The following is a 21,665-nucleotide window of genomic DNA, read 5'->3' as shown; positions in this document are numbered from 1 at the left end:
TCACAAGCTGTTCTGGCAGGGAAGTAATAAAAAACTGTTCAACAACTCAGGCTTGCCAATGCAGTTTAAGTAGAAGTAAAAGTAGATTTTTAAGGGCTTGTCTTTCACTGCATATGATTCATCTTGAACAGTGAAATTGTAACTGCAAACTACTAACCACCATTTCATGGGACGTTCGGGACACCTATCAGGGTGTTCCTGTGCTCCAGCATTTGGCTTAGAAGTCAGATTTTCCCACATAGACTTGGTGTTCGCTGGGATATCTCGGACAAGGCACGACAACCCAGCACACCTCCCACACAGCTGAGCACTGAGTGCTGCTGCCACCCCGCTCAGCTTGACCACCTCGGCCGGCCGGCTGGGCCGCAGCCTGCCCTGTGCCAAGCTGCCCAGGTCCGGAGCCGCAAATGACGGCAGGATCAGGTGTGTCCCTCCTCATCTCCAACCGTCCCGACTGGTCCCCCAGTCACTTCCATGGTAAGATGATGTGTTTGCAGAGTCCGTGACCAGACCAGGTCTGAGCCTCTTCGATCTGGAGGTGGGTCCTTAACCTACTCTGAGTTGAGGCATTTATTTATATAGTTGAACTAGAAAAGATAAGGTGGAACACAATGCATTAAAAAGACTGAATAAATAAGCATTTTTTTGTCATTTTTCTCTACTGCTTGGATATTTTAGTTTTGGCAAAAGATAGTTTTTGTGTCAAACACAATCTCCAGCTAGGCTCTTGTGCTTGGTGATTTAGAAATCATGCACAGAGGACAAAAACCTTGCAAATGTTCGTACAGCACAACGATTTTTAGGTCTTGTAGCAGAGCACATAACCCCCATCAGCTAGTAGTGTACAACAGGTATCAGAGCGGTTTTCTGCTCTGAAGAATTTTCAGCCTGAGGGATAACAGCGGATACAGCTGGACTGGGAAATATATAAAATATAATTACTAAGAAAAGGTGCCTGCTAAATGCCGTACACATAATCAGCCATGCCAGCAGAATAGTCCTGGGAAGCCTATTGAAAGAAGCTGCTGGATTTGGTTTCAGCAGGCTCCAGGCTCCTGCATTACCGAGTAAAGTCTCCAGGAATTATGATGGCTGTGAATTGCCACAACAATTCCAAAAGGAGTGACAGCATTAAATGGGTTGTTCTAGCTCATTTCCTCATCTTACTGAGCTCACAAAGGTGAACTGAGGAAAACTTTATCTATTCCTCCTGTATGACTTTTTGCTTGGTTCTCTTGGATTGAACACCAGCTGCTTTAGCGAATGCACTGATTTATTGGTAAGTCATAACTCCTTTTGTCTTGTTACCTGCCCCTTTCCTCAAAAAGATGCAGCTAGCCTTGCTGTAAGACAGCAAGGCTTGCCAGCCTCCTCCAGGGTTACAAAACAGAGTAATGCCAAAAGAACTGGAAAGCAGCTGAGAAGCAGCTTAAGGAGATGGGTGGAGGGAACATGCCAACCACAAAATTAATCTTTGAATTAATTGAAGCTTCCACTGTCTGAGGTTTGTGAAGCAATAAATGGGTTCAAATTTGCCAGAGACTGAAAAAGAAAACCAATTAGGTAGAAGGGAAAACTTATAGTGTGGTTAAAGATAATATATTAGAATATTCAATGGGTTGAGAAATATGATGAGAAATTAACCTTTATCTGAAAATGACTGAAGAAATTCTGATGAAGAACATATGAGCATGTATGTATCAAAGTTCTTTTTCCAACTCTTTCTACATACAGGGAATAATAGTACTGCTATTAAACGGAAGCCCTTTTTCTAACTCGATTATGTTTTTCCTTTAAGCCAAACGGTAGACTTCTTCCACCAAACAATACCTAGCTCCCCCCAAAAAATCTTTGTTGACTTTTCCTCAAAGCCATATTTCTGGTGCTGAATGGATTTCTGCTTCTTTCATGTACATATTTTCATCCTGTTTTATTTCTTTCTATCCTTATCCAAGCAGGACTGTACTCAGTAACATCTCCCTACCTCCGTACGTTATAGGCACTGGTGTAGACCTACATCTTACATGGAGGATGCAATGGATTGCATAAGGAATCTCTCCTCATACGGACTGGGAACGGAGACCAGTAATTGCTCCTCAGCTGCTATCCTGTTTTGCCAAACCAACAAAAAATAACTTCTAACTTTGTACTGAGATGCGAAAGGGAGCTGTTTTAGGGTAAGTTACAAAGACAATGCAAGCAACTATAAAAGTACATACAGAAAAGAGCTTAGGGTAATGCTGTGCTAGGCTTATTCTGACAGGTGAAGAGAATGTATGCATGGAAGTGACCACAGGCTAGTCTACTTTCAGTGTGCAGAAGAAACAGACTTCCAAAGGGCAAAATGTGTTTAGGTGTTTAGTGTCAAAAAAGCACCAGATTTGCAAAGCTCAAAACAATCATGAGCAAAAGAGAAGTACTATGACAAAATCCGAATGGAAATAGGGGGAATTCTTTACAAATTTGTTATTACATGACTCAAGTCTTCACAATTTCAGTGCCACCAAAGGAGACTTTTTCAGGTTTTATTTTGTTTTTAACAAACAAAAATAAATACCTTCTTAAAAAACAGCAATAAATAATTCTATATTGAGTGAAAAATTGACAAGTTGATAGTAATTAACAAATCAACAGTTTGGAAACAGAGACAATTAGTTAATGAAATTCAATGAAAAAAAAATCTATGGTCAATATGATGAACTATGACCATCACACTGTGATGTTTCCTTCAGGTACAAAGAAAATCCTAACAGTGAAAAGAACAGGAAACCTCTGATAAGGATTTCTCAGCAAATGCTGCATCATTGTAGAATCAGGGAAAACTGCTGTAAAATCAGTATGTTAAAATAGTAACTGATGCGTCCCAGGTAAGCAGTAACCATGGCTTTTAGCTAATTTGACGCCAACCTTTAGAAAAGCACAAAGTAGACTGATAAAGAATGCAGTTAATACAGCATTAAACTATGTTACTGCAGATGACACCTTAACAGAAAACAGATGTTGTCAAATAAACATTTTTATCCATGTTTTTGGTGAGGAGTCGAGCAGGGCGACCACTCTGGCTTGGCTCAGATCAGCTTGATGCTGTGCCTCCTTGATGGGCTGCTGGCAGAAGAGGCAGTTTTGTTTCTGTTTTGATTTTTTTCCTCTCTTTCCCTTAAACAGTGGTCACATGCCTGCCTGGTGAATCAGTTCAGTGGTCTGTGCAAACAGAGCTGATTTATTCTATTTTATAATCCTTTTCTTATTTTTATTTTATAGTTTCCTGTTGGATCTTGCTGAACTGACTCATGGTGTGGCTGAGCAATCTTTAGAGCAGATGCAAAGGACTGGGTGAGAGTGCATTGCCAGCAAATGGGCTGGGCTGAACGATGGACTTATCCCATCCCCTTTCAGAAGCAGCTGCATTTGCTTGAGATAAGATGCAATGCTGAATAACTTCCTTCACCTGGAATGACTATTTGAAAGAAAATAGTACTATGTGGAAATAAAGAGAGACCCTGTGAAACAGATTACAGTGCTCCTCAAAGTCTGATAAAATCTGAAAAGATAACCCATCATCGATTGAAGGGCACGTAGGGCACGTTTAGTGGAATCACACAAGAGTCCCTTTCTGGCCCTACAAAGTGAATTATCCTAATGTGTGACCCAGAAAAATCAAAATGGTTTTTGGTATAGTGTGTGAGGAGCAAACGCGTAAATGGGTTCTGATAGTGAGCAAGAGTGGGACAAGACAGTCTCACTGGCCCGGCTAATTTGCTTGGTTGGGTTTATTTGAGCGATGTAAATTTTACAAAACCCCTGGTTCTAGGAACTGAGAACACAGCGCGCATGGGTTTCAGTGGAGCACATCCTACAGAACAGTGACATGCAACAGGACTGCCGAGGAGGAAGAATAACCAGCAACCGAGCGCTAAACGTGTTGTGTCCTTAGGCGCCATTAAATTTCAAGGTAAGCATATCATTAGCTGCCTGCAGACGCTGTTGGCATAAACAGACACTGGGTTATTAGAGCAAGGATGTGTTTTACAGTGGGGTGTGGAAGAGGAGCAATTGGCCTTGTGAACCCTTGTTGGGTTACAGCAAACAGGCAGCTGCGCCGGCTGCTCGGCAGCAACGCTTGGCTTTTAAACCATGAGGATTCGGCTCTCTCCCGTGGCCGATACAGCTCCGCTAATGTAGCCGTTCTGTAAAAGGTGCCTCTGGGGCTGGATTCAGTATTTTTGTAAAGGGCTGTTGCCATCTCTTAACAGGAGATTTTCCATGAGCCACTTCCCCTCTCTCTCACCATTATATAACATCCTTGCGGCAACAGATGCCTTTATGGAAAAATATTTGAAAAGTGGTTCATGCAGTTTTAGATGCTATCAGCTGAATGTAACAGCTGGAAGCGAAGAGGTGCCAGGCTTGCAGGACCGGGCAGCTTTCTGCACGCTGCCAGCTGAAGCCCGAAGGAATGGGGTTTGGAGGTCGCTTTACTTGAGTCTCCTCATTCATCAGTTTTTTCTGTGAACCAGGTAGCGAAAAAAGAGCAACAACGTGTGCGCCTGCTCCTCTGCAGGCCGCAATGTACTGCCAAACCCACTGCAGTGCCAAGACCTGTCCTGGAAGGGTGGTAAATTCTTCCAGGACTGACCACTTCAGCACTATCTGCCACTCTGTAACAGGGTCCCAGGACGTGGCCGCTAGTGGCAGCCACGTGAAATCTGTGCCACAAGCTGCAGCCCTTCCCTCCCACCCGCTGTCCCGCGCTATTCCCAGGGTCTGGCGTTCCCAAGGAAAAGCTCTTTCCGCTCCCAGGTCCTGTCCCCGCTGCCTCAGCAGCCCCAGAGCCTCTTGTGCTCCATCGCCTTGGGGTCCTCCATCCCACAGCCGCTCCAGCCTCTCCCCAGCACAGGTCTCATCCCAGAGACCCCCTGCCCCATGAGTACCCCCAGCCCTGCACACCACGAGGCACCCCATGAGGCGCCCCATGAGAAGCCAGTGGGGTGAGAAGCCCCACTGGCTTCTGCACCCATCCCCATCCCCTCCACCCCCATGGCTTCCTCCTGCCCCAAATCCTGCCTCTCCAGCGCTACCCCCTCCCTGCCCAACACCTACCAGCCCCCCGCCCCCCTCCCCAAGCACCCAGCCCCACAGCTTGCTGCCCCACGGAGCCTCCAGCCCCACACTGGGACCCCTGACCCCTCACTGCCCCACGGAGCCTCCAGCCCCACCCTGGAACCCCAGACCCCTCACTGCCCCACGGAGCCCTCAGCCCCACGCTGGGCCCCCCTCACCCCCCGCCCCCTCCCCCTCCCCCGCGCCCCGCTCCTCCCCGCCCCCCAGTCGCCCCGCCCCCAGCCCCGCCCCCTCCCCCTTGGCGGCGCGTGGGGCCCCGCCCCCTCGCTGCCCCTCTCTTCCGGCGCGTGCCGCGGCGGCCGCGTCACTTCCGCGCCCCTCCCTGCGTGCCGCGCGCGGCGCGTGGGGCCGGGCGGCGGCGGTTCCGGGGCGCCTCGCGCGGCGGCCGCGGCGCGGGGCGGGCGTGGGGCGGGGGGGGCAGCGCCGGTCCCGCGCCCGGTCCCGCGCCCTGCCCGGCCGCATGGGGCTCCGCTGAGGCCGCCGCGGGGCCGCGCAGGTGAGGGGGGGCTGCGGGGCTCGGGCCGGGGCGTCGCGGCCGGGCCCCGGGCGCGGGTGTCGGGGTCGCCCGGGGGCGCCTCCCGCAGCGGGGCCGCTGCCGCGCGGCGCGGGGAGCTCCGCTGGCATCACCGCCCCGCTCCGTCCCCGAGGGGCCGCCGCTGCGCTCGGCGCCCCGGGCAGCGCGGGCCCCGCGCGGCTCTGAAATGAGGCGCCGTGCTCGCACAGGGCTTCCGCGTCCCGGGAAACACCGGGCTTTGCCCTGCGGGGATCAAGGCCGTTAATGGCTTCGCGTTCACCGGCCTGTGCGGTACCTCGCGTGGCTTCCCGGCCTGTTGTCACGTTTCTTGTTTTGAGAAGTGCCCGTGATGCTGCTGTCCTCCCTGGCTGCTTCTCTGCAGTCATGTGAACAGCTGTGCGGAGATCTTGCCTTTGAAATCCAGAGCAGTTAAGATTTGCCCTTAATTCTTTAAAGAATATCCTCTCCTGCTTAAATGCAGCAGCGCGTCATTGCAGTGTGTGAGATGAAAGGAAAGCACTTGACTTATCTGCAGTGCTGGCTATAAGAGCCGACCGCTGCCCGTACCGGCTGCGTGGTGGCCGCGGGGCCGCGCTCACCTGCGGCCCGGTGCCGGGACGGCTGCTCCCGTCCCGCCGGAGCAGCTCGGGAACGGGGACAGTGCAGCCGCCAGCTGTGGAGGTACCTCCTGCCCGAGCTGTTCCAACACGACCACCCGTAGCGGCTGGGCTGCGCTGCTGCTGCTTTCTCTTGGTGGGATTGTGGATTTGATCTAGTGTTAGAATTCTTTAAAATCTTCTATGTTAATTTTCTAGAGATACATGGTATATTCTTAACTAACACATTTAAACTTTTACTCAAGTCTATTCATTTCTCTGACTGTGCATGTATATTTTTTTATTGTAGGTGAATCAGCCATTGTATGAATGAGATTTGTCCACACACTGGCTCTTCAGACAGGTTAGCTATATTTTTCTGTGATCAGTTTGATTAAATGTGAAAACTCTGAAATTGAATTTTCTAAGGTACTGTGTTACCTACAGGAGAATATTGAATTACTTGCACCTGCGAAGAAAGAGCCTTTTTTAAGCATTGTTTAAGAATGCTGTATGGTATAAATCCAGAGCTTCATGTCTGTGTATAATGTCACTGGTGACAGCAGCAGATCTCAGCTGCATATGCGCTGAGGGAAGAGTTGATTTGTCTTCCTTTATGTTACAGCAGTAACATGAGGGCTATGTATTGCTGTAACTTTAAGCTGTCTTTTCTTGCTGGCTCGTTACTTATGCAACTTTACCACTTAGACTCTGAACTATATAATTCAATTGTAAATTTATAAATGGTAGTCTAAATCCCCTTGCCTGACTCCTGGGAAATATACTGTAAAGATGAGTTGAAGTTAAAAATATACTGTGTATTTTCAGTGTAGTCACCTGTGAGAGGGACACCAACTTTTAACAGCATGGAGTGCTCTAATGTGAGAGTATGAGTCAGCTAGTGACAAAGTGTGATAAAAGTGCTCATCTTTTAAGGGTTTCAGAAAATAGGTGAGCATCCTCGTTACAGATGGGAGGCTGAGGGGCCGAATGCAGGTGCTTCACAAACCTCTTTGTACAGCACAGTGTAGAATTAAACCCTTTTTCCTGGGTAACTGTCGAGCTGGTGCTGCTGCTGCAAATGAGTCTCTTGTGCTGGCCATGTTTTCTGCCTCTTTGCTATGGCAGCTTAAGTGTTCTTTGTCTGTGAGCAGCCTAAACACGAGGCAGAAGGACCAAGCCTGTCACACGTACCTTGCAATCTAAGTTATGCCTCCAAAATCAGTCCTTGTAGAAGTTGTACTTTTTTCAGACTAAATAACTGGTCTAATATATGAGTGTTTAGCCTGTAGTGAGGTGATGGTCCAATTTGGTTTGGCTGTGAAATACACAAATTGTACGTTACATGTAGCCATAGTGAGTGCTGAGTGCTAATTTTGTGCTTTTTTCTAGTCCGTGACTAAAGTTCCAATTCCTGGTGTTTGCTTCCAGTGAAAGTCAATTTCTAACTTTCTAGTTACTTTTGTTTGCCTTGCTCTTTCTCTTATATTTCCACTTTTCAGTTAAACACTTCTATTTAGTGTTTAACTTCTTAGTAAATGATTTTCCTTTTCAACATATCTCCACTTTCTGTCCAGTTTACTCTCTGCTGAGGTAAAATCAGTTTGTAGGCTAGATCGTACTTCTGTACCTTGATTTTTACTAGTTATATCTTTTGAGTTCATGTTGCTTGGATTGTTAGAGTCCTTCTGTTACCATAGTAGCTGACGTCTCAGTCTTTTAAAACAACTGTATGCATACAGAAGTTGGGAATAGAGTGTTAAATTTGAATTCAGCATGGTGAGCTGTGCTCTCTCCTTTCTAGTCGTGCTTTCTTTTTTTTTTTTTTTTCTCAGCTGTCATCTCCTTCAGAATTTCTTGCTATAGTTCTGACTGCACATCTTTCATCATCTCCCTCTACCCTCCCCATCTAAGGTTCCATCAGGCAGTTGAATCTTGTTAACTTCTTTCTGATTTTGGCCAAAAGTGCCTCTGCATGTGAGCAGGAGGGGAGGGAAGCTTGATGAAGGGGATATCCAAGCAGCCTTGAGGACTGTTAAACACAGAGCCACTGGGCAGCATCCACTGACCTTCCTGAATACTTTCCAGAAGCAGCGATGCTTCTCCAGGTGCTCTGCTTAGTGTCTTCTAGACTGATGTTTGAACCAATCCTGCTCTTTTGCTGTTTCTTTTTTCTTTTTTTTTAATTATTTTTTAATTGTTGTGTCCTTGAATTAGTTTCTGTTTCTACTGTTCTATTTCATTCAACCCCTTTTTCCTCTAGGAAGGGCTCGGTGACTGGGTCAGGTGCTAATTCATTGCAAAGCTGAAAGGAGAGAGAATAAAGGCCCCAGGTGCCTAGTCAGGCAGCACGCGGTGTCTGCCCGGAGCGGGAAGTGGGGAGGGAAGTTGCGTCATGGTAGCTGAGCATGATTGAGAAACTTAGTGATTCAGTCCTCTCCTGATAGCATGCTGTCCGAGAGGCTTTTTGCTGTTGTCCTAACAAATCCTAAAAAAAGAAAAGGTATTGACTGGAGGGGTCGTCTGGTTGATTTATCTTATTTGGCGCAAGGAGTTGGGAGCCTGCAGTATTTTCTGAGTGGAGGGTAAAGCAGATGATCAACAAGACCTGAACTTTCAATGATGTGGAGACAAATTCTGTGTATTTTGTGGGAATGAAGTGATGTTTATTGTTAAGGCCTTAATTGCTAAGTGAACCTTATTGCTAAGTGAGTTGCATAGAGTAAATCTCTACTAGAACTGGGAAGAGTTCATGTGGAGAAAGCCAGGTTTTTGGCAAACAAACATCTTCGCCCATGGTGTCTCCTTTTCTGGGGAATTCTTCAGATGATACTTGCTTTAGCTTAGTCAATATTAACAGTTGTTTGCTTTGACTAATTATACAACTCCAAAAATATTTAACATAACAGTAACGCTCAAGTGTTTCCCTTTCACTGCTACCCAGTGTGATAAAAATAGTTTTCATTCATTAAAAAAAAAAAAAAGCTGTTTCCTTTGTTAAATAATCTACTTAGCAGAGAACAAGAGTTCAGTGTATGGTAAACTGTAGTAGTATCATAACCACAACTCTGACGCCTTTGTTCCTGCTTGAAATTAGGCTGTAGTCTTTACTCTGTGGTAACTGAAAAGCAACCTTAAATAACAGAGGGAAGGCGATTCACTAGTTATTATACCAGGTCACATTCATAACTCCCGAGCAAAAATCCCATGCATTGTGTGCATTTAATTTTTTATTATTTAGTATTTTTTAAATTGTTTTAGCTGCTGCTTCTTATAAGTGATGCAGTATCATCTTGTTTGTAATTTTAACAGAGCTATGTGCGTTTGTTCTTGCATAGCTCATGTATTTCTCCTTTTTAAAAAAGAACTGCTGGTTCTGGCTTATGTGGCACTGCTCATGTTGAGGTAGCTCTTTGGAAGAGAGAAAGTGGCCTTATGTCTGTCTACAGAAGGTACAGCACATTTGAAATGTTCAGTGCCTTTTTTGCTTGTCTTATCTGAAAGATAATGTCATGTAGGTGACTAATTTTGTTAATACTTCTGATGAGGTAATATTTTGCAATGGAAAGTACTTTGCCTGGACATTCCTGCACAGTAGGCCCTGAAGCTTCACTGTAAATTTTTAAGGCAGCTCAAAGTTGTCACTGGACAAAGTTGTCAACTGTAGAGGTTGTCACTGGACTTAAACGTACTGGTAGACCAGTAAAGGGAATTTTTCAGTGTTACATGAAAGAGAACTGAGGAAAAGGAGTTGGAAATTTGCCTTTTACCAGCATTTCAGATTAAGAATTGTCAATATAAATTAGCATGCATTCCGTATTCCAAGTACTTGGAAGATACGTGGGGGAAGAATGGCAACATGAATTATTTGTGAAAAACTAATTGCATCATATAAGCCTAGCATCTTTCTACTAAAGCGAAGCAGACTGTGGATAAGGCAGAAACAGCGAAGGTCTTGCCCCTCAATATTTAATAAAGTTTTTTGAGGGCTGGTTGTAGTTGTTTTTAGTGAAAATCATCAGTCAGTTGGCTGATAAAATGTGCTTATTAACTTCTCAGGGAATCTGTGTTGGAGGACATGGTGAAAGTTCAAAATAGGATGAAATTCAGTAAGGACAAATGTGGAGTACTGTACCTCAGCAAGAATTGTAAGCTGTTCAAATGAGAGATGAGGAATAACTGCTTAGGTACTAGAAAAAAAGGACCTGGGGGTGTTCTGGATCACAAGCTGAACATGAGTCAGTGTCATGCTGTTAGCAAAAAAGGCAAATATCTCATTGGGATGTCTAAACGGGAGTATTGTCTGTGAGATGTGGTGATTAAATCTTCTGGCTGCTGGTGTACGCTCAAAGTACGACAAGTATCTGTTTTGGGTGCCAGAATTCGAGAACTGCTTGGACCACTTGGAAAGAGTTCAGAGAAGAAAAATGAAAATGATCAGCGTTTGAGGAAATATAACTCCACAGCAATGGAAGAAAATTAAAGCTTGGCAAGAGATGAGAAGGTTGAGGGGAATGTAAAAGACTTCAAGTATTTAAAAGATTTGTAAGAGGGAATGCCATTTTCCGTGGCAGTGATGGACAATTTGAAATACGGTTAAGCTGCATCAAGGAAAACAGATTATACCTTAAACACAAACACTTTATCATAGTAGAAATCAGTACTTTTTAGAAGTCTTTTTATTGATGGTCCCTAAGAACAAGGTGGAGTTTTGAGAAAGTCAAGTATAAATGATTTGGGTTGGAACAGGCAAAGCTGTCCAGTGATACTAATTATAGCCTGTGTTAAGGCCAAAAAGCACAGGGTTCTCTTTTTCCACTGCTCAGTCATACTGTGTGAGTTTAGACCTTGCACAGGTGTGCTAGGTTAGTATCTGCTTTGAGTGTTAGTATGGAAAGATACTCTGTTCTGGATGTTAATCTCTCTTGGATTTTGTTCCTTGTAAATGATGCATGTTTTCTGGTGCTATAGGAAGATCCTGAAAACCTCAAAATGGTAGAAGTTGTAGGATATTAATTACACACCTATCCCATTTAGCACTGCCAAATTCTCATTTAGTTTAGCAGTCTTAGTACCTTCAGATTACCTGTTTAGACTTGAGCCCTAATCCTCATGCTTCTTATTCTTAGAAGGGCCCATCTTGAGCTTTGAAGATCTCTTTTGAAGGACACATAGTTCAGTGCATTAACTAGTGCAAGGAGCCTGGGGGAGGACAGCCAGATTTCGAATTGTAAAGTCCAACAGTTAATATAGCACTGCTATTTCATGTGTAATTATTTTCAGTACTCTTATAGTTGGTTTTGTGTGGCTGTAGTAGACTGCATGACAAAACAGAGGAGCCACCTATTTTATTTCAGCAATCGATTTGTAAGAAGGTAACCAGAGCAAACGAAAAATACTTATCTTATTTGTTTTTCTATTGCACCGTGCCTACAGATCGATGAAGAAAAGTACAATTGCCCTTTTGAACTCTGTCCTTTAAATCTGTCATAGCAATCAGTGGCAACAATAGCAAGAACTTGTCTTCTAGAGGGTATGTTCAACATGGCAGTAGATAGCAGGACCTGGAAGTTCAATGATGTTAATAAGGCTTGGCCTCCAATGCAGAGATTGTGTGGTACGCTGCTGTTGTGTTGCATCACCTGCCCAACTTTACCTTCACCCTGCAATAACATATTAAATTGTATACCTTTTGGATACAGGTGAGTTTCTGGAAGTGCTATTACTGTTGAAATGTTAGAGATTTTTTTGTGTGTGTGCAGAGAGAGAGGTTTTTATGCCTCTTTTTGCTAAACAGAAGAACTGTTTTTAGAAGACTGAAGGAACTATAGCATACCGATCATTGTCAAAGTTGAAAAGACTAGGGAAGTCAAAGGGGCTCTTTTGGTTGAGGTTGCTGTTGTCTAAAACTGCTGCCTCTGACACTGTAGCAGTAGTTCAGATTTGAGGAGCCAGCAAAGTTTTCTTTTCAGATCAACTGAGTAATTCAAGCAGCTGTATGAAAGACCTGTCAAATAGACAGTCTTGGCAAGCATGTTCTTTGAATTAACCACTCAGTTGGTCCGTTTGCTGAAGAACACGAGAAAAGGTAAGATCTGTTTCAAAAGGGGATCTCGACTTTGCTTTTCTACATCATAGCAGTTAAATTTGTCTAGAATCTTAATGCTAGTGATATTGAGATGTATGTTGTGAAAAGGAGTAGCAATTTTTAGGCACCTATTTGGACAGTCAAACTTTAAATGCCAGTGGTGTGTGGATGAAACAGCTTCTGTCATTGTACTGCCAGCAGTTACCTGGTCACTTGGGTGAGATCAGTGCATGGATGAAGGGTGTGTGGCTGGAGCAGACAAATGTAACACCTCTGAGTAAAAGCAAGCACTCCAAAATGTTTAGTCTCCTTTGGATGAAGGCATATTCAGGTCTCCAACTCTTTAAAATTCATTAGTTTGTCTGCCAATTTTTCTTTTCATCTGCAATACAAATTGAATTTTCTTATGATTCTCTTTTATAGCACAATTACTTTATTAAGGGATGGCCAGTTTACTACACAGATTATATGCCCTTTGCAGGGAAGGTGCAGTGTAAACTAGTTTAGGATTTTGTCAGCTCTGTGGGCTGTTGTATAGGATGTTGATGTAGGTATTTGCTTAGAGTTCTCCTTGTGCCATCTCTTTTCCAGCTACATCACTTCCAGAGGAAGAAGAGCCTTTGTCAATAGTGAGGAGGTTAGCAGAGCTGCATTCTGAGCATGGTTTATGAAGAATTTCTGTGCCCCAAGCTGATACTGGTATGCTAGTAGCATTTGCCACACTGGTTTCTTAGATTATGGTTGTTTCTGGAGTGATTAACACTACAGCATATGCTTTAAAGTGCTACTGCTTCTTTGGTGGAGACTGGAGGCTGCTGGTCCTCATAATTGCATTAGTAGAAAGGATCGTATGAGTACTTTTCTCATGTTTGAGGGCAAAGTAATTTGTTTTTTCCAGTTCCCACCTTGAATGTGAAACAAATGTAGAGTGCCTCTGATAATGCTGCTTGCTGCTGCCCTTGCATTGCACAAATGATGAGGAAGCAACGTTATCTTAAATGCCGTAATTGTCCATCCAGCTGCAGTCATCAGGAACACTGCTGTAATGTGCTTATTACCTCATACTGGGAAGTATGATAGCAGAAGTAACAAAACTCAGCCTGACAGTGATTGTGCTCCTACTAGATCGAGTACCTCCTATCAGAAAAAGCGATATATATATATATATGTGTGTGTGTATATATACATCAGGATGCGAACGTGTGTATCCTGTGAAAAATCTTTCTGTTGACTTCTTGTTAAATTGTAGTTCAGCTCTTGTAAATCTTACTTTCTTTGGGAACCATCATTTCCAATATTGTGGGCAGTCAGATATACTGAAACAGTTGTTTAAGTTCATGTGGCAATATTTTATATGGCAGTCTGCTTAGTGTTTCACTGTATCCTCCCGTCTTATCTTTGCTAGATGCCTGGACTGTGTTTTGTTTTTATGCTTTCCATCAGAGGATTTCTTGGATGCTGATTTGTTTTTAGTTAGGTTAATGTTTCTTTTTCAGAGTCTGGTAGTGTATTCATTAAATACAGGTCTGAAAACAGGCCTAATGGATAAGGAAAATACACTAACTTGTGTCTGATTTTTCCTCTCAATGTTCCGTTAAGGTAATATTTAGTGCCTCAGTTTGGAGTTTCACCTTTTGGTGGTGTTTGACTGCTGCTTGCGGAGTTCCTTATCTGTGTGCTTCAGCTAAGGAGGTGCCAGAATGCATACCCATACCCGGTATTACAGCACAATTTAAGCTAGGTCTTTTTAAGTTCTTCGTTCCTATGCATATAATGTAGCGCATTTTGAAGACTCCACAGGGAATTTCTAGACTGGAGTGTTTACAGGCAAGGTGCGAATTAAGCTAATGTCGGCCAGAAAGTTGTAGATTTCTAACTGCATTAATTGTGGTGTGCTAGGTATCGTGGATAAAGCTTACTGCATCTGGAATCAGGTTACTCTTCTGTACCTCTGTAAGAAGCATACAAATCTAAGGAATTTGCAAAGCCTCTACAAGGGTTCAGTTTTTGCTCAAGTATGAGCTAGCTGAAGCTTCAAGGTGAGATACCAGCTTTGAAAGAGCTGCCCTTCGACCACTAATGTAAATGCAGTAACCCCTCTTGCTTCTTTGTTTAGAAAGTTAGACTAAAAAGCTGATGCTTGCTTTGGTTTTGTAAGATATTTTCAGGTAAATAACAAGTTCAATAGCTTCCCTTTCCTGTGTGTCAGGCTTGGGAATGGGGTTGTGATGTTGAACACCTTGCTTCTCTGTGGGTCCCAACCTGCGGATCCGTCCTGATTTGTCGCAGCTTTTGCTACACAGAGTGCTGCTTTTTCATAGTTACAACAGGGTTTTTCATACCAAAGGGAACCTTTTGGAACTAACCCACCTGCTGAAGGTGATGGAAAATTGGGGTTTTGGGGTGGTTAAGGAAATATTTCTTAACAGCGAGGATGATAGAGTACCGGAACAGGCTGCCCAGAGAGGTTGTGGAGTCTCCTTCTCTGGAGATCTTCAAAACCCGCCTGGACGCAGTCCTGTGCCACGTGCTCTAGGTGACCCTGCGTGTGCAGGGGGGTTGGACTATATGACCTCTAGAGGTCCTTTCCAACCTTAACCATTTTGTGATTCTGTGACTGTGTGGGAAGATCTAAACTAGAATTGTAGCTTCATGCTATAAACCTGAAATCAAAGACCGGGCTTGTGCATATCAGAAGTAGCTGTGGGGCAGTCCTGATGATGATGTCTTATGTTCCAGAGGATATTTCAGAGATCTGGCAGTTGACAATGAGAAATTTTAATACCTACGGAATTGTCAGTTTTGTTAATTCTGTGATGATTTATAATTCCTTGGTCTATCTTTTTTGTTGTTGTTTTAAATTATTTGCCTTGCAAGTCATTGAGTATTCTTTTACAAAAATCAGTTGGATGTGTTAAGTAGTCTTTTCTCATACATGCTACGATATTTAACACTTATCTTCTGTCTGACTTTTTTTTAACATTAGTACATAGTGTCAGGTACTTCTGGGAATGTGAGACTTATCAGTTTGCCCGTGACAACTGAGTATGTAAGAGAAAAACTATACTATAGTTTTTTCCCAGCTTGTTTTAACTAGCTTTGATGAACTATTTGTAAAGTGTATTTACTTTGTAATTTATTTGTAACATTATCATGTTATTTGTTATGCACAATTTTTTGAGGCATATTACATACCTCATATCATAAGAACTATAATAAAACCGTAAAAGGTGTTGAAAGGGAGAGAAGGATATGATCACAAGCGTGGCATGGTCTCTATGGATAAGCTATTACAGTCACTTCTGTGGTAAAGAGAGGACTGAAGGGAAAATAGAGCAGTTTATTTTTTAAAAAAAGAAGTTACAGATGGCAAGGAAGGGGTAAATAGCGAATAACTTCTGCGCTTTTAAATATAAGAATTAGGAGGCTTTGGCTGAAAGTAGCAGATGGCACAAAATAAGCAAAAATTATTCCCTGTGAACTGTGGAATTTCTTGCTACAGGATGCTGGCACACTTAAAGTGTGTCCAGAAAGTATTTAAAAAAAAAAAGTCCTTTAGGAGCATTAAATGAGAAGGTGTAGTGTTTGGCTCAGGAAACCCTTGAACTGCAAGTCACTGTAATCATGGAGAGTCTACAGGGAAGTTATAATTGTACTAGTCTTCCCGTGGGGTTTGATCAACTACTGCTTTTCTAGATGCTGGAATAAATAGACATTGGAGCTGGCCTTCCAGGGTTGTTCCTATGTTCTGTTGGTCTTCCACTGTGCTTTCCACTCTTGAGTTACCTTTTTTTTTTTTTTTTTTTTTTTTTTTTACCAAAAGATAGAGTAAAAGTTACTTATGTGTTTCATGTTTGGCAAATGTGTCAACCATTATGGTATTTTAGAAAGCTGCCTCTAGTCTGACCTTCTGCTTCGGAAGCAGCAAGGCGGATGGGGGAAATCCAAGTTGAGCATCAGGACTAGAGGTTTCTGAAAAGAAGTTACTTCTGAGTATTTGGTGGATGGGATAGTATTCTAGCTAGTGAGGTCCACATTGTGTAAAGAGTGCTCCTTGATACATTTAACATGCTAAATTACAACATTTCAGTCTTGTTTTAAATAAAACTAGTGTTAGTCGTTATGACAGTGCAGACAGATACCACTCTGTCATAGCAGTCCTCTTATAAAGAAAGTTTTTATGCAAGGAAGGAAAATATATCTAAAAACATTAATCCAAATAGCAAACATCAATATTACTCCAAACATGACTGGTAAAGAGAATTTCTCCTTCTCAGTAAGTAGACTGGGTAAAATTTAAACAGTGTGGTAATAGAAGACTGTTGCTTATTGAAAGCAGTAGTTCTGCAGGTGATCTAAAGACCATTATTGACTGTCAGAATCAAGTGCTGAGCAGATTGCGTTGTTAGAAGGAGCTTGTGTCAGTTTGTCACAGTGTACTTCTGTTTTACAGATGTCTCGCACCACTGATGCGATAGAAGTCATTCCCAAGAGATGCCCAGCACTCCAAAGTATTGCTTAGCCTTCACTAAACACTTTGATCGAATGTATTCTAGTGGGCTGCTGTGAGTTAATTTAATTTCACTGATTGTAGAAGCTGTTCTGTAAGGGATCATAATTTACTAAATAGCTAGAACAATTAGAACACGGTTGGATTTGCAGGACTGTCCTGAATGACCTGTGTTGAGCAGCTAAATGGACGTGGACTGTAGTTTAAATTTACCGACATGAAGGAATTGGGCATTAAACATTAGTCCTATACTCGCTGTCCAGCTTGTGTTCATGGACATAGTGTGTAATTTTTTTCCTTTCAGTTTTCTCATCTTGTGGTAGTTTTGAGTTATATCAATCATTTAAAGAAGCTAAGCTGTCAGGTCATATAAGTTTTTGTGCATAAGACTATTGTCAACTACAGCAGTCTAATTTCATGATGAAACCTGTTTAACGGGCTTTTTACATTAAATAATGAGACTTATTTCAGTTATTACACTTTAAACAAGAAAATATAAGCAGTCCCCCTTGACAAATACCTTACCTCATGTTAAAATCTTTGATACAACCTGTGAACCTTGTCAGATTTTATGTAAAGAAAGTCAATAAATTTCTCCCATTCATGCATATTTTTTATATTGGTTGAAGGGCTGATGTATGCGTGAGAAGAGCTCTTTCCATCAAGTATTTCTGATCGAGCTAAAGTGAGTGTGGTACAAAAGTCAGAGTATGTATTAATTTTTGATTTTGTACTAAAAACATAAGTTAAATAGACTATTAAACAGGTTTAAGTTCTGTAGTTTATTATATCTTGACTTCTTACAAAACTTCTAAAGATAGGCATAATTTGGTGCTGATATTATGGAAGATACAGTGTGTGCACATTTAGCATTTACATAGCCAAACTTTTAAAAGAATTTCTGGGTTTGATATCATTACCTTAGAAAAGTATGCTCTTGGCCTGGCCCAAAAACGCTCTCCTGAAAGCAGGAGAAAATGTACCAAGTTATGCTTGTAATGTTAAAGGGGTTAAGCAAGCATTTTTTTCTGCCTTATAATGTTCTCTGGAATATGCTGCACTCATACCTATATGCAACCCATATGTTGGAGGAACAGGACTGAACTGTCTTTTAGAAGAAAGTTCAGCTCTTTTTACTTGGTAAGCTGCTTCTAGGCCAGCAGTCTTGATCCAAGTGTTCTTATGTTAACCTTAAAAACATTTTTGAAGAATTTTGGAGGAAGAGGGGCAGAGGGAAGTCATTGCCTCACTTCACTGAGCATCCATACCACAAAAGCAAGTATATCCCAGGAAGTAGATACTCCGCATCGCACAATAAGGCGGCAGCCCCACAGGAAAGGCTGGGCTCTTGGCACGGCCCCGGAGGGGAAATGCTTCCTTGAAAGGACCCATTGTTGCTGGATCTGGGTCTCCTGGCTCCCAATTCTCCCTAGTACTTGGAGTTCTCGTGGTGCTGGGAAGGGGCACCTCTGCCATCTCCATCATCTCCCCATAATAGTCTTGGTTATTTAATCAGTGTAGAAGGGCTGACTGAAGTTCATGCTCCATAGAAAACAAGGAGCTTCCTCCTCTTTGGATACAGCCTCAGTACTCGTTTATTTGAGGCCAAAGCGGAGTTAAATGGTGCCATGCCTTTCCAGAGATATTTAAGGCAATTTAGCTTTCTCTCCCAAGAATAAATAAAACTTTTCATTGTACCTCTTGTCAAAGTCTGTGAATTCTAACCCAAATGTCTAGTCCAAAATGCCTTCTAAAATAGGGAAGAAGCAATAAGCATGTAAAATAAATGTATGCTTTACTGGGTTCCCAGGCTGTGGGATAGAAACCTCCTTTTCCTTATGACAGTTAGGTGAAGGGCCTAGAAATCTAAAAAGGAGACAAGGAAGGACTGTATTTCTGTGTGCCTGCAAGTGACAAAGTGTTGGCAATTTTCGCTTTTGGTGCTCAATTTAGTCATTGGAAACTTTCATTAAATATCTGCTATTTGAAGTAAGATAAATGATATTCCAGGATTAGGTGAGCTTGACTAGTTTGGACTGTTTCCTAAGATTCTCTTCTAATATACCTTTAATTTCAGCTTAATTATGTTAGTAGCAAATTTTAGTGGTTTGAAAGTGAAGACCTGAAAACCATTTAGAAAGCGAGTTAGGAGTACAGTATTGACTGTGGAACATGGTTATCATGACAAGTTACGTTACAATACTGAGTTTATTGTTAGATGTAGAATTATCTTTCCTTAATGTAGCATATTTTTTACTATAAACATTGCAATTGCTATTGCAGACTGCAAAAAGTATACTTTACAAAGAATACAATTTACAAATGTAAATACGATTTTGGTTTGGTAATTGTTGCATACAATGGTCTTCCTTAAGCCTAAACACAGAAACAAAAGCTTGCATTATAAGAGAAAGCTTAAGATGGGAAGCGATAAAATAGGTATTGAGTGGAGGGCTTTGTTAAAATTTAGCTCGTGTACTTGTAAAATTTCCATGTATTCATTAAACTATTATGTCATTCTTATTGTTAGAGCTTGGTTAGTTGACTGAAGTGTTAAGCTTTGTTTGTAGTACAGATTATAACCTTAACCCCCTTGAAAATATAGCTGGAAGAGTTTTAAGCTCTCCATTAGTTCTTTCAGCTGTGTGTCCAGTCCAAACATTTATTGTATATTATGTGGCTAATTCGGTACTTAAAAGTGCAGCCACTAGGTACTGTCATACTCTAAATGGCAAAAACTTCCATTCTTGTAAGGTGGATTTCTCCACTAGAGTTGTCTTTCAGAGAGAATGACTTTGTTGTTTTAATCTGGTTTAGAATTGTGTGTATATAAATCAAAAAATGCTGAAAGCTTTCAGATAATTTAACTTATGTAAGCTCATGTAGGGTATGTTGAAGTCAAAGTTGGTAATATGTATGGCCATAAAGTCCCATTTCTAAACACAGTGTCTGCAGAATTTCAGTTAAGAGATGCAGCAGGCACAGAGCATGTGATCTCTGTTTTGGTTCCAAAGTGGTGCTTTTTGCTTTGTATTTCAGGGCCATCAAAGACAGGTCTGCACACAGTGGCAGACCCGTCCGGTGGTGGCCACAGGGTCCGTAGCCCTCTGTAGCAGCCCAGCTACGGTGCCAGGGCGTAGTGTAACCCCACTGCCACCAGCCAGGGCTGCCGGTAGTCACAGAAATAAGTGGAAGGTGTCACTGTTGGTAGAACATGAGCATGGTGAGAATGCATGGCTTAGTGCACCTGCACTTGGGAGAAGCTTCTGAAGACTCTAAGAATCTACTAAAAACCTTTGCAAGCCATTTTCCTTGGAAAGATAGCATGCCTAAAGAGTGGGAGGGAGGAATGAATGCTAAAAGGTAAAAAGAGAGACAAAAGGTGCAAATGTAGGTTTCAGCAGAACAATCTTATTTATTCCTTAAACTCAGGTGCTAGCATTTGTCATCACAAGTGAGTTTAAAAATGGTCTCCTTTTTTCCTGTGGCAGTAGGTTCTGCCAACCTTTTTGGAAGCAGCCAATAAAAATAAAATAAATAATAATAAAAAAGAAATAGTATGGTATTTTTGATTAGGGTGGGATTGGACCTCTTATGTAAAGAAAAAGAGTTGGAAAGTAAAGTTGGAAAAAGTTGCCCAAGTCTCTGTGGGTTGAAGGTTGGGTTTATTTCTTGAAAGTTTGGAATGTTGTTCTTAAGTTTGCCTCTTTCGGATGGTTTATTTTAAGCATGCAGTATGTTGTGTGGTACAGAAGAGCATTCTAAGCATTTTGTCTGTGTATTTCCACATCCTATTCCCTACAGTTGTCTTAGCCTTTATATTCTTCGTGTATTTATTGGTACAGCGCGTGTAATAACCTCAGTGTTACAGATTGGACTCTTCAGGTATGGTTTGTGTACCATGTTCTTCAGTGAGCTTTTTGAATGGGCATGAGCTATGAGCTGATAATACTTTTATTTTTACTGCTCTGTTTGTAAATATGTGTTTTTTGAGAATGTTGTCTCTTAAATTATACCTAATGTAATCCTTTCTCCTGCTGCTAGAAATTCTGACATTGTCAGGTCATGCTAAATACAGTGTGCTGAATTCAACCTTGCATGGTCAGTGCTGCCAAATCTTAGTGTGGATTAAGCCGACTTGCTATCAGGATAGTGAAGGAAGTCTTGGGTCAAGAACAGGTGTGTTTTTTGTCTGCTGCTGTGAAATATTTCTATGGTTAGTGTGTAAATATTTTTTTTTAATCTTTCTGGAGTGATTTTTATTTAGTTCTGTCATAAATTAAAAGAAGCATTTTCATTGGCTTTAACTGTTCATATATGTATAAAAAGTACTTTGTTTATATGCATAGGTCATTCTAACATTCAAAATTGTAAATACAGTTCAATATTGAGATTTTTTTTTGTGAATTGTTGTCATCCAGTTTCCTCAAGCAAAAGACTGTAATAGGTTGTTTTTGAAGCATCCTTTGGAGTTGGACCTGCAGGAGGAGTGCAGAATCCTCTGCCAAGCCCTCTAAGACTTGTGATGACATCAGACTGTATAAAAATTTAATATTTAGTTCCAAAGCTGCAGTTTCTCTCTTAATGGAGAAAATTTGTTGCTAATAGTTCTGGAAATGAATTTATAGTCTTTGACTTTTAGAATAAATAATACAATAGATAACTGTCATCTGTTACTGTTTTCCTTTCCGTATCACTTTCCATGCATCTCAGTTCTAGAGAATATGTATTTCAATAACACTTACAAATGCTGGAAATAATAGATTCCTTTGGACCTATAAAAGTCAGGCTGGTCACTTATTGAGATATTAGGTTATGTTTCAGAAAAATATTTGT

General features: G+C 42.0%; 1 protein-coding gene across 1 annotated transcript in view; it reads left to right on the top strand.

Moving 5' to 3' along the window:
* The first annotated feature begins 5,549 nt into the window (after positions 1-5,549).
* Positions 5,550-21,665, top strand: part of ATP13A3 (ATPase 13A3) — a 49,577-nt gene continuing 33,461 nt past the window's right edge. Inside the window, exons 1-2 of the mRNA XM_088525547.1 lie at positions 5,550-5,617; positions 6,542-6,595. Coding sequence (XP_088381673.1) covers positions 6,558-6,595 — 38 coding nt within the window. The 5' untranslated portion in view covers positions 5,550-5,617; positions 6,542-6,557. The remainder of the gene's footprint in view (positions 5,618-6,541; positions 6,596-21,665) is intronic.

The sequence above is a fragment of the Tinamus guttatus genome, unplaced genomic scaffold (assembly GCF_059628265.1).
Source record: "Tinamus guttatus ecotype Peru unplaced genomic scaffold, ASM5962826v1 Tinamus_guttatus_pri_ptg000227l, whole genome shotgun sequence".
Classification (NCBI taxonomy): domain Eukaryota; kingdom Metazoa; phylum Chordata; class Aves; order Tinamiformes; family Tinamidae; genus Tinamus; species Tinamus guttatus.
The sequence above is the reverse complement of the archived record's forward strand: the minus strand, read 5'-3'. Positions and strand labels throughout refer to the sequence as shown.